Below are 12,986 nucleotides of genomic sequence, written 5' to 3'. Positions count from 1 at the left end.
ATCATGCAAAGTAAGAATTGAGCTGTTCTTTGAGTGGATAAGCCAAGAGTAAACCAGAAGAGAGTCTCCATCTCTATCCAGTTGGCCTTCACTTCAGTGCCTTCGCTTTCCCACCTCCCAGTGCCATATCTGAGGCATCACCTCAGTCCCATTAGTCAAAACTTGCCTTAAATCAGGGCCTCTTCTGTTTGCGCTGGGCACCATGTGAACCTGTGAGAGTCCATGCCCTTTGATGCAGTTTGCTGCTCTTGGATTTGTACAAAATGTGTTGGTTAGTTGGCAAATGGCACACAGCTGGCTGCTGATTTAGAGAGTGCCTTAAACCAGTTACCTCCTACCTTAACTTGATCATTTAAATGGAAAGCGCTACTGCTCCAACAGAGCAGAAATGATATAAAAACTATTTCTGACATGAGTATCTTGCCTCCTGAATTGCTATGGCTACTGGTATCTCGGAGGGAAAAAAAGTAAAAAAAAATAAAATGAAAACGCAGCTTTCACATTCTCACAAGTGGTAAACTCACTTTTCATCAAGAAAAGCTGTAAATGTACAATGAGTATTCATAGGCTAATGATAACTCATACTCAAAACATTACAATAATTCAATAAAATAGAATAGCATTGTGAGAAGTATAGAAATTGTATAGAAATTGTTGATAGTATCAACACATACTGGGAACTGTACATATAATGGGCTGTAGTTATGGCTGGGGAGTTATTTGGCCTTTCATGTGCAAAGATGACAGTACTCTTTTCCCTTCAAGGAGTATCTTAGGCCAGTTATTAATAAAATAATATGATACCCTTTGTTCATAGTGCCGGAATTGGCAAAAGCAATCTAGAATCCTATAATTTGGAGGGACCACAGTAGGTTATCTAAAATGAGCATTTTATACTTGAAGATGGCTGGGTCTACAATCTGAATATTTGAATAGATCCCTGTTCTCCTATTAGCTATCACTTGTTTAACTTTCCGTACCAAGTCTTTACCAAGGCTTGTATGATCTGGCCTTAGGGCACCTCCTCACCCTCGTTTTATGGTCTCTACTCCTCATATGCTTCATTCCAGCCTCTGTGCCACGTCTTACACGTTGCAAAGACATGTTTCCACTGCAGGCCTTTCTGTACTTGCTGTTTCCTCTGACTGGGATGCTCTTCTCCCAAATGCAAGGTGGTATTTATTGAGCAGATTCAACATGTTATAAAGTGTTCTAAATGCTTCATGTGTTTATCTTGGTGGATTCTCATAACTGTATGAAGTGGATAGTGACATTTGATGGATGAAGACATTGAGGCAGAAGGATTCAGCAGAGGCAGGATCAGAACCCAGGCAGTCTGGGTGGGAGCTAAGGCTTTAACACTAAGTACTCTCACAGTACATAGCACCCAGGGCAGTGTCCACATCCTTGCTTTAATCTTAGGGTTCGTCCTTGAAGAGCATTTTCCTGACTATCTTATTTTAAGTAGAATCCCCGTGACTCTGTTTCTCTTTATTTTGTTTTATATTTCCTACAGCACTATATATCTCTGCATATTTACTTTTTTATTCCTTTGTTTACCCTACCCCCCCCCAAAAAGCTAGAATATAGACCATATGAAGGAAGGGCTTTATTCTGATTTATATCTGTCTATATTCCCTGCACCCAGATCAGTTCTTGACCTGTGGCAAGGACTGAAATGTGCTCAAGAAAGGATATAAGTTGGGTTGAAATTACTGACTTTGTTTAAAACATTTTATTCAGACACTAAGTGAGCACCGTTTTGGGCTGGACTCCATGCCAGTTTTTGGAAATATAAAGATGAACAAGAATGATGTGACCTCCTGTTTTCCCAGAGTTTAGGACATCATGGAAGAAACAAGCAGTCAACAGGCAAATAAAGTAGGACAAGCGTTCTATTAGGGCAAATAGAAAGTGCCCCAGTAAGTAAAGGTTAATACACCACTCTGAGGTGGTGATATCCATGCTGAGACCTGCAGGACCTGCTGATGGGTAAGAGAGGTAGAGATGAGGTTGGGAGAGCAATCTGTGAAGAGGGCATGACAGAGGGTCCTGGAAGTAGCTCATTTGTGACTCAGGTGTAGAATGTGAGGGCCAGACCTTAGGGTCTGAGACAGGAGCAGAAAGCAAGGGACCAGCCAAGTACTCAAGTGTCTTGAACTGAGGTAAAGAGTTAGGACTTTATTGTCTGAGCAATGTGTTACCACTGAAGGATTTTTAGATCAATGTGATTTTTAGCATCTGATTCAACTTACTGCCTGTAGCCAGGTAAGTTGACAGTATCTCCATTGTACAGATGGAACAACTGAGGCCCAGTAGAACACATTTAAGACATCAGCAGAGTTGATTTAATTTTCTTAATTACCATGTTGTCAGGGCTCCTAACTCTTACCCCCTCCCTTTCTCCTTCCTTCCTTCTGATTGTTATTCTTGTCAAAAGTAAAACATAAAACTATTTACCCACCATCCTTATCTTTCTCCAAGGAACACACATGCACTCACACAGTTTCCAGAAACCAGTTCCCCTCAGCAGAAGGCAGTTGCCTCAGGGGCGGTGGGGCTTGTACGTGGATGGACACCATGTGTGCATTGAGCCCGAATTCTCTGTTCTTCTTGCCTAGGAAGCTGGATTTGTACCAAGAACCTTTTATCTGAAAAGGCGACTCTGGGCTCTGGAGAACAGAGCCGACTTGACAAAGTAGAGAGGAGCTCAATATCGGTCTGCCCACGCTTTGGGCATGCGTGAGCACTCGCAGCAAAACACAGCTGGCACATCTAATTTTAGCCTCGGCCGCCTTGAAAAGGGACCCTTTAAGGAAATATATTTTCTCTGAAACAATTTGTATTATAATGTCGCAGCTGATAGACATGTCAGAATATTATCATTGATGGAGAAAAACTCTGCCAAGTAATTATGATTTTTGTTCTTTTTTTTTTTGAGATGGTATCAGTACAGCGATTAAAGCATCAATGAATCAAAATAATCATAAAAAGAGAGACGATGCAAGAAACACTGATGTTATTTATAAAGGAGCTGATAAACCTAAGGGGCCACTTCCTTTGATTTTTACAAAATGGATGTAATGATAAGAGTTATTATTTCTGATATATTCAGTTGATCAGTCCAATCTGATGATGTATGGCTTGTTAATAATGGTCCTGAAGTAGACCCTAAAATTTCTTCAGTAGTTAGCATCCTCTACTTCTTCCAGGAAGTAAAAGGTTAGTTTCTCAAGCAGGTCTTGCAGTCATCTGGCTTTAGTGTGTTAACAGGTTTTGAAAGCATCTGGGACACACTTTTTTCCATTTTAATGGCAAGGTTAGTTCCTCTGCCTCTTTTATTTTTCCTTTCTTCTTCCTCCTTTCGTCCTCTCTTCCCTCCTGTGGTCTTCTGTGTTTTGTTTAGCAGGGTGGCTTATCTTGGAACTTGGCACGAAAAGAAAAAAAGACAGCTCTTGTGTGGAGTAGATGGAGGGAGGGATGAGAAATAATCCACCACCCGCATTTGAGTTCTTCAGGTTCAGTTCCAGCGGCAGCAGCGTTGCTGCAAAAATCGCTTTGCTATTCGAGATAGCCAGCAGAGGGAATCGGAACTTTGCTTGCAGCAGGGGTTGAAGCAGCCTGTTTTTTTTTTTTTTTTTCTTGGAGGAAATACTGCAGCCTTCTGGACTGCGTACGCTGCTCCCTGGAGAGGCTCTCTCGGTTCCACCCACCGGCTGGAAGGAGGGGAAGTGAATGAAAGGACAGGACAAGCCCCGAACACCATGTCACTCTGGGAGGGAGACAGCAGCAACTAAGCTGTGCAAGGTTTTTTTTTTTTTTTTTTTTCTTTTCCCTTCTTTTTCTTTCTTTCTTTTTTTTTCTTTTCCTTCTTTCTTTCTCTCTCTCTCTCTTTTTTTCTTTTTTCTTTAAGGTGGGGAAAGAGACAAACAGGAGACAGGAAGCTGATCTGCAAGGATTCGGAGTTGTGCTAAAAGGACTTGATTTTTTCCCCCCCTTTACAAACGCTGGCAATTGACATCACTACAGACAGCCTGGTTAGAGAACAAACTGCCTCTTCCCAAGTGGACCCCGGCAGCTGGGGCAAGCCAGGAAAGGAGAGGCTGCGTGTGGGGTTTTTTCTACAGATCTCACTCCCCACCCTTTTTTTTTTTTTTTTTTTTTTTTGGTGTGTATGCTTTTTGTTTTGTTTTGTTTTCTTTTTTAAAAAAAATTCTTGCTGTGTTGGAACTAGCGAGTGGTGGAGTCTCTGAAGCCTCATCAGTCATCGGGACTGTCAGGAATAGTGGTTTAAGAGGAAGCTCGGCCTGGGGCACTATACCCTGTCATCCAGTTCCCTGCCTCGGAGATAAAGATTCCAGCTACATGGGCAAACGCCTGGATCAGCCACAAATGTACCCCCAGTACACTTACTACTATCCTCATTATCTCCAAACCAAGGTATGGCTCGACCCACGGTCAGGCAATCAGCGTGGTATCGTTCTGCACTTGGGATGGGAAACAGACAGGCGTGTGAATTATTGTTTAACCCCCCCAACCCCCGTCACCTTTTCCTGCTTCTTTGAAATTAGTAACATACCAGTGGAGTTAATGAGGCAGAGGAAGAAATAAGAAGAAAGCAGCAAACCCGGAATTGTAGCTTTCTCTTTAAGGAGAGATAATAGTTTCACTGGAGTTCAGTTCCTTTGTTGTTATTTGGCAGCATAAATGGTCCTGATATCCGAAAGTCCTTTGCAGATGGGCAGGGTTTTTAGAAACGAGATCACAACAGTGATTATTAGGCACAAGAATATAATTTCAGGGGCTTTTCTGGTGAGCTGTTCTTTGTTTGTGGCTCTAAAAGGGTTTTTCCCACTGGATGGGACAGGCCAGGGTGGGGGCGACTCAAACTTTTAATCGCTGTGTCTAGAATGAAAAAAAAGGGTGTGGGAAAGTATAGGGCACCTACCAAAGGCTCCTAGAGTATGTTTGGGTATATTTTTATTTTTAATTTTCCTTGCATATTTTATTTTATATTGAGGATGATCAGGATGCTAGAGACTAAATTAAGAGCTTTATGATAGATGTTTTCTTACTTTTAGAAGCTCTATTTTTCTGTGTCAGCTGCCATCAGGAGGCCTGGTCCTGAAAAGAAATGAAATGTAACTGGTCATAATTGGACTTGAAGTGGTTAAATACTTTAGGCTTTATGTGTGTGTGCTCAGAGGATCGTTAGGGGCCCAGAGGCAAGCCCACGTAAGTAAGCAGTGGGCAGTGCCAACCCTGAACTTCATCCTGCAGTTAAGACATGAAAGACTCTCAGGTGTAAAATCACTGCTCCAACTTGTCAATTAAATTGGACTTGATGTGAAGGAAACAGTGTTGGTAGAGTTACCTCCTCAAGTGCATGGATGATATTATTTCATATTGCATTAGCCAGAGTCCACCGTCTTAATAAATAAATATGCTGAAAGTGAACAAGGCATGCCTGAATGATCTGTGCTGTCACCAGGACTCCTGATATGATTAGGGTTTGGTAATTCATGCTGTAGTTATCTCTCATTTATCTCATCAAACAATGCCTATTTGTAAAACAGACTGGGCAGCAGACTTTCAGTATTATGTTAAAGGTTGTTGTTTTTTTTCTTTTTCAATTGCTCTACCATCCGATCCACCTTACCCCTCCAAGGTCGACTCACATTGCTTTTTGCCTTTGTGAGCATTTAGTTTGTGCTGCTGCTGCTTAAATAGACTAGCCCTCCTCTTCAGTGCCTTGAGTTTTAACTCTTTGGGGGACTGGGTAGAGAATACTGCCTGCCTTTTCTCAAGGAAATGGCAAAGCAAGGACAAGTTAAAAAGGGGAAATTTATAGTCATTTCTCATCCCCCAAAGAAAAAAAAATAATAAACTCAAGGGTTGTATGAGAAATATCAGACATTCCATCCCTTTTACTCATTTGGGTAAATTTTTCCAAATGTTTCAAAAACCACGCTTTGTTTTTGGTCCTTGTTTTCTACTATGGTGTATATTCAGACAAGAAACTTTAGATTGAAATTAATGAAAAAACTGTTTTTCTGCTTGAGATTTCTTTTAACGTATTACTAGCAGGAAATAATGAAAGCTGTACACAGCACCTCAAAGACACAGGGTGCTGGATGAGCTACACTAGTAGAAACCGTGTGTATATGTGCGTGTGTGTGTGTGTGTGTGTGTGTGTGTGTGTGTGTGTGTGTGTGATGAGAGTAAAGAGGGAAAGTGGAGTGGTGAGGGAAAAGAGGAGAGTCTGAAAAATATAGTTTTAAAAAATATGTTTTGGGGTTCTATGTAGTTTTGTGTTGTATGGACAGGCAGCATCTGGATCTTGTTACTTTCAAGCTAGCCAACGCCATCAACTTCTGGAACATTTTTAAAGAATTTAGATCCATTAGGCGTCCTAAGCTGATATTCTAGTAATCAGATCAGAGTAGGAGGGAATAGAAGATCAGTTACCTTGGCTATCATGGTAGTTCATATTGATTATTATGGTGTAAAATTTTGACAGTCCTATGAAGTTGTCAAATATTGTTATGGTGGCTCTGAAATGACAGACAATAACAACATTCCTGGAAGCTGAAGATGTGAAAACATGCCTTGTTTCAAAACTTGGGTGCAGAGGGAATGGGATGAAGGGTCAATATGCAATTATATTTTAAAATGTGGAGACTTTCTGACACAGTTAATACTGTACGATGAAGCACTCTCATACCCCAGTGTAACAGAACAACTGGGTTATTTCCACATCACTCTTTGCCCCTTTACACCTATATCTCAAAGTATAATTTATAATAATTTTAAAGAAAGTACATGCTTCTTATATTTATTTGATAAGCCTGGGTAGAATTCATAAAATCTACTGTTTGAGGCTTGACTGGTAATTATAATCCAATTTTAAAATCATAGCTATTTAAAATGATGCTGATACGTAAATAATATTTACATTTGATAAAAATAGAATTCTATAGTAGAGAGAAATCATATTCTGGTGAGATGATGTCTTAAATTGTTCTCTAAATTCAGGTGATTCCTCCTCAATCCACAAGAGCTATTTGCTGACATTAGTTTTGGGGTAAAATCTTCATGGAGTTTTAAAGAATTGAAATGTTTATTATTGTTATCTTTCAGAAAATGCAGAGGTTGAACTCTCATTCTACTTAAATATGCGTAGTGTTAGATACAGCTGCTATTTTCCCATGACAAAACAAAATAAAAATGGGATTTTTAAAATAAATGCAAATGTTTTCCATTCTCTCAATGCATATTAAAGTTTTAGAGGAACTTGTGACACTTCTTGCCTTTTCTACTCCTATTATGTCCCATTATATTAGAACAAAACTCTCAACTTTGCTTCTTAAAAATAATAGAAATAAGATATTTATGCTCTATTCCTTTAAATAATTTTCCACACATTTAAAATGTTTTATATTAGAAAAATGTAAATGAAAGTTAAATAAGACGAAAATCCAGTGGTTGACTTGCAGCTATCCTCGTATCTTAAAAGTTGTCATTTAATAATTTTCTTTTTGACCAGTTTCTGTCATACCAAAAGAAGCAATTTTGAGAAGGAACATTGCTTGTCCTTCAGGACTAATGAAGAAATCTTAGTGACATGTTACAATATTTAAATAAGAAACATGGCTGGGTTGAAAAACTGTTTACAAAGCAAATTTGCTGTTTGGAAGGCCACTCAGAATAATCAACAAATTTTGGGGAAAGGGGACTCAAAAATAGTTCCTTAGCTTAATGACAAAATACAAAATGATGTTTGATTAGTTGTAACCTAACATTTTTCCAGTGTTTTGTTACAACCCTTTCAAAAAAAAAAAACCTGTAGTTGTTGGATTATGAGATCCCAGATGAATTTCATTCTGAACTTGAAGTACTTTGGCGGTTTTCTTGAAAAAAAAGCAAATTAACTAGAAAAGCTAAAAAGACTAAAACATGGTCACAATGTGATGAATTGATGTTTTGCAGTTGAGAAATAGATATTTCTCTCACATATAATATTTGGGAAACTTTAGTCATCTTCCTAAAACTTAAAAAATCACCCAAGCACACACAGCAAGTTTCTCCTTTCTTCCTTTTCCGCACCCTTGCTAGTCCACTGTGTTCCTACCAATCCAGTGCACAGTTTCTAATCACATTGCTCTTATATCTGTTTGCTGCATTCCCTTCTTTGGCCATCTGGCTCCCCAGAAGGTCCTGAAGAAAGGGCTTCAAACTAGGGAACCCTAACAGGGTTTCTCTGGCTGGTGGTGCTGAGATTGTGTTCAGTGCCTGGTGTGGAGAAGGGGTCAGGTGTAAGGAGTAATTCATCAACTACACACTGATTTCAGGCTGAATATTCAACCATCTGCAGCCTGGACTGCCGCCCGGCCCTAAAAGTCTAGCTGGAGCTCGGTTGATTGTGCCATAGAAAGAGCAAACACTTGAGAACACAAGGAGTGAGTAATAGGCAAAGGAAGAGAGAGTCCTGTGGGGCAAAGGATATTCTTAAAGATGTGAAGGTACAGACCCTTCAAAAGCAAAACAAAACAACCACTGAACAACTCCTTATACATGAAAATGTAGAAAATCTTGCATAGGGAGGGAATCAGTTTAGAATTTCCTTAGTACTTCCTGCCTCAGATTTGCATTGATAGCCAGAGTTGGTAACTTGCCAGTTGTTTTAAAACAGCCTTGAAAACTCCCAAGTTCTGTTTTCCTTTGAAAGCCTGAAAAATACAAAACTGGTTTTCTAAAAATCTTCCAGGGATAGAATTTTTAGGTACAACTCCAAATATTTTCTTTCACTTCAGGGGGGTAATAGGATAGCATGAAACTATGATAAATCTTGTCTCATTTTAGAATGTATGGAAATGTAATTGGTTTTAAATAAGAGAAAAATAGAAATGAGAGGCTACTCTCTTTTTAGTTTTTTTTTCTTCTTCTTCACTAACCCAAATCCTTATTTTCAGTGGGATTGGACACAGTTCCAAGGCATTTTTTGCAGTCTTTTCTGTAATGTAGTCATACTTTTAACAACACTAAGTTTGGTGCCTACTTAAATGGAGTAGAAATGTTAAAAATTCACATTCTTTCTCCAGAATAAATCTAAACTTGGGGAAACACCATGTATATGTCTTTTAACAGAATCTTCCTAAAATATTTTCCTTTCACTTTTTCTCAATTTGGAAAACATAACAGAATTATAACACAAAATTATTTCCATGAAGTAATAAAACCTATTTGAGGGCTGAGGGTAGGGGCGATTTGCAGAAAAAAGGGATGTCAAAATGAAGGGGGGAGGCAGTTCATTCCAGGTCTTTCTGGCTTCAGGAATTCTGGCAAGCTTCATTTTTGCACTAATATGATTTTACACAATTCTTTTTGACATTATCAGTCTTTTTGGCAGAGAGTGGGCTTGGTCACAATTATGCCTATGCCAAATTCTTAAAAAACCAGTCTTTTCCCTTAGAAGAAAACTTTTTTAATGTCAAACTTTTTATTCAGAGTAAATGGTTGATGTTTATTCAAAATTGGCTTTGAGTACTACATTAAAATTGTTTTGTAACAGTCTCATAAGCCACAGCTGTATGTGATTAAATAGTGTAATATCAAAAGCATGTGAGAATAGACGTTTTTATGCTATAGCTGTTGCGCAGCAAAAGTGCAGATGGAACTAAAGGGAAACCAAGAGCAAAAATGTATTCATACGGTATAATATGTGTGTTGAGGATATGTGTTCCTATTTTTGCAATAGTGGGAAAATGTTGAATTATTTCGGATGTTCTTTAAAAAATATGCTTTTTGAAAATGGAAACAGATAATATGATTTTTTAAAATATGGAGTGGATAATGCCATTTAATTAAGAAACTCATAGGTACGGAGTGGGTCTGGAACCAATGCAAATGGAAGGATCTAAATTACTCTCATAGAGCACACATTTGAAAAGCAAAAGTGAAATTCTCATTTCTGCATTGAAATTATAAATATTTTTCTTCTTTGTTTTTGGCTACTTTAATTTATGGAACTATTGTGAGAAAATCTTCAGGCCATTTATTCCTAAAGAAAAGAGTGGAAGGTAATAAGGATCAGTAACTCAACAGATGGCAAAGTAAACAGCAGTATATTTCTTTTTAAAGATGTTTGGAAATATGATATTCAATTTCATATAAATATTGCTCTTTTCTTGACAGTGTTAAAATCACAAAGTTACACAAGGACATACAACTTTTGCTTCCATTTTTTTTTTTTTAAGCAGGATGTTACAGTAAAGCAGTTTCTGCTTTTTATAGGATGTTTTAACTACAGTATTTTTGAAGTGATATTTCTTCATGAAAATTATAATCTTTAGCTTTCTAGAGATAATAAATTTATAGGATTAAAATACTAATAAGTCCTGTAGATTTGTTATAATAAGTAAAATAAATACTAACAAATTTATAGAATTTATTAATAAGGGCCTTGAAAATGCCTGTAGAGTTGGCTATTGGTTTTCAGATTTCCGATTTCAGACACTAAAAAGTAATTTTAAAAAGGAAAAAAAGAAGGGTGGACAGAGGTGAAGTGAATGTGGTTTTGTTTTGTTTCTAATTTTTCTTTCTTTTAAGTTGATTTTGGCAGAGAATTTGTTCATGTTTAAAATTTTTGCTTTTTCCATATAGGTTTATTTATCAGGAACTATATACCATGCAGAATCAGATATATGAACCAAGTTTTGGTGATTCAAAACTTCAGTCTCTAATAGATATCAAATTTTAAGGGCATGATAATAAAATATAAGACATGGATTTTGTGTTTTTTGGTGGGAGGGATTCTCTGATTTATATGTCAATACATTGGTTTCTAGGTCAAGTTCATTCACTAAGATTCCTTCCAGGTTTCACATCTGTGACTCTCACATTGAGATAGCTGAGCCTGCTTTGGTGTATTAGTGGTATTGGGAGGTGACCTCGATCTTGTGCCATTCATGAGTTTTCCTTTGGTTCCCTAATGCTTTCTGCAGAGCAGATCAAATGCTGCTTTGTTGGCTCTCCAGTAATTTGACAAATTTAACTGTCTGCATCCTTCACTGTATCTAAATCCAGTGCACCAAAAGAAACACATCCATCACTTGGGAGTGGGTGGAGAGCGGTTCCCACGGGTAGGACAAAATGACAGGCATCATTTAATCATTATCATTGCCAGCTTTGTTATGGTGGTTAAAGTTTTTTCTTTTGAGTAAGTAAAATTAGGGCTTATCCAAAGACTTAATAGTGATATTGTGATGCTTTACTATTCCTCATTTAACATCCTTTCTAAAGGTGATGAAAGAGCTAAATGGTTATACATGTGTTTGACTAAACCAGTTGAGGTAACAAAGGAAACTAGGATTGCCACATTAGGATACTGACAACCTTAATTTCAGGAATGAAAATAGGACTCAATGGAAATACAGAAATAACAATTGATAGATGAAATATTATTTTGACTGGATGCAAACCCTACAAATTTGCAAAACCTACATATCTCTGAATGTCAGAATAGTGGCCTTGAACACATGGGAACAAAATACTGTAGTTACTCTAGGATATGGTATTGTAGGCAGGAAATAATAACTTCTCAAAGACATAAATAAGAACATTATCTTTCTTCCTTTTTCTTCCTCCATACCCTTATTGTTTCTCAAAAAGCCCCTGTTAACCGAATTGATGAAAGTAAATGACATATAATATCCCATTTTAAATGATTTATTATTTAAGCTTTAAAAATCACAGATTGTTTTTATATAACTTAATGCATAAATTGCTCTTATGCTCGTGGTAATAATGTGTGTATTTGGAGTGTGAGACAAGGACATAATCCTTTGGGAAAATTTGTTTGTGCCCATACTAATCTGTGTGTTCATTTATTCATTTGTGAAATAGGTACAATGACCCCAGCTTCAACAATACATTACAGTGGCATCTGCTATGGGAAGGTATAAATTTGCTGAGCTGTTCAGAGAAGAGCAGTCTATAAATAAGCAGCAATGTTATCATTTCTGAAGCCTCACTGCATATTTTTATTTACTTTATTACAGTCTCAGCTTTGAGGGGGGGGAGTCTGTCAGTTTAAAACAGAAAAGAGTTTAGGAGCTCCCCAAAAGTGTAAACAGCCATTTGTATTTGCTGGAGCATAACCCTTTACCATAAAACCATTAAAAATCATATGTAGAAACATATTTAATGATGGGGGAAGTTTACAATACATCAAATGGTTAAAGCAGGTAACTATGCTCCCAATATTATAAAAGCATAAGGAATACAAATACACACATATAAAAAGGCTTAAAGGAAATACATTAAATTCTCAAGGGGAAAAAAAGAAAGTCAGTAGAATGCTGAATTTTGTTTTATGAACAATAAATGTAAAAACTAGACTAGAATACATACTCAGTCAAGGTAAACCTGACAGCACCTTTTCCTGTCATGTGTAGAGTAAGAGATAATAGGAGAAAAATAAGTGTAACAATGTATTAAATATTGATAGTAATCATTTTAGGAGCTGATTTTTAAATTTGTCTTAAAATTACCTTTCCTATTATTATATTGTAGGGTTAAGAAATTGGTATATATTACGTTCAATATGCTCTATACGGATGTTCTTTTTGTTATCACATTCTTAACTGATAATTTTCAAGCTACATATAGATTATGTACAGAATTTAATGAGGAGTTTTGAGACATCTTACTGTTTTTTAATCTTGTATAATGCTATTTAACTTAGTCACATTTGCTGATTGATGACATTTAAGAAAAAAGAAAACAGTAAACAAAATGCTAACTATCTGGTTTTCTGGAACTGGTTAATATATCTTAAAAATTTTCTTATGTATGTGAGCCATAGTTGAAGCTATTGTTGATGTCTGGAAATTCTCATGTTGCTCCTTTTTAAATGTATCAATCACATAAATTGGATGGTGGTGCCTCAAATATAACTTGAATCTAAATAACTTAGAATTCAAGCA

General features: G+C 37.1%; 1 protein-coding gene across 10 annotated transcripts in view; it reads left to right on the top strand.

The window, feature by feature from the left end:
• The first annotated feature begins 3,764 nt into the window (after window positions 1-3,764).
• RBMS3 (RNA binding motif single stranded interacting protein 3) overlaps window positions 3,765-12,986 on the top strand; it is a 665,694-nt gene continuing 656,472 nt past the window's right edge. For 6 of the 10 annotated variants that reach the window (XM_045537631.1, XM_045537615.1, XM_045537582.1 and 3 more), the window contains exons 1-2: window positions 3,779-3,807; window positions 4,235-4,440. In XM_045537631.1, coding sequence (XP_045393587.1) covers window positions 4,366-4,440 — 75 coding nt within the window. In that variant the 5' untranslated portion in view covers window positions 3,779-3,807; window positions 4,235-4,365. Of the gene's footprint in view, window positions 4,441-12,986 lie in introns of all 10 variants that reach the window. The other 4 variants (XM_045537635.1, XM_045537591.1, XM_045537574.1 and 1 more) reach the window with 2 other exon arrangements.

This window comes from Lemur catta, chromosome 1 (genome assembly GCF_020740605.2).
Source record: "Lemur catta isolate mLemCat1 chromosome 1, mLemCat1.pri, whole genome shotgun sequence".
NCBI classification, from domain to species: Eukaryota; Metazoa; Chordata; class Mammalia; order Primates; family Lemuridae; genus Lemur; species Lemur catta.
The sequence above is the reverse complement of the archived record's forward strand: the minus strand, read 5'-3'. Positions and strand labels throughout refer to the sequence as shown.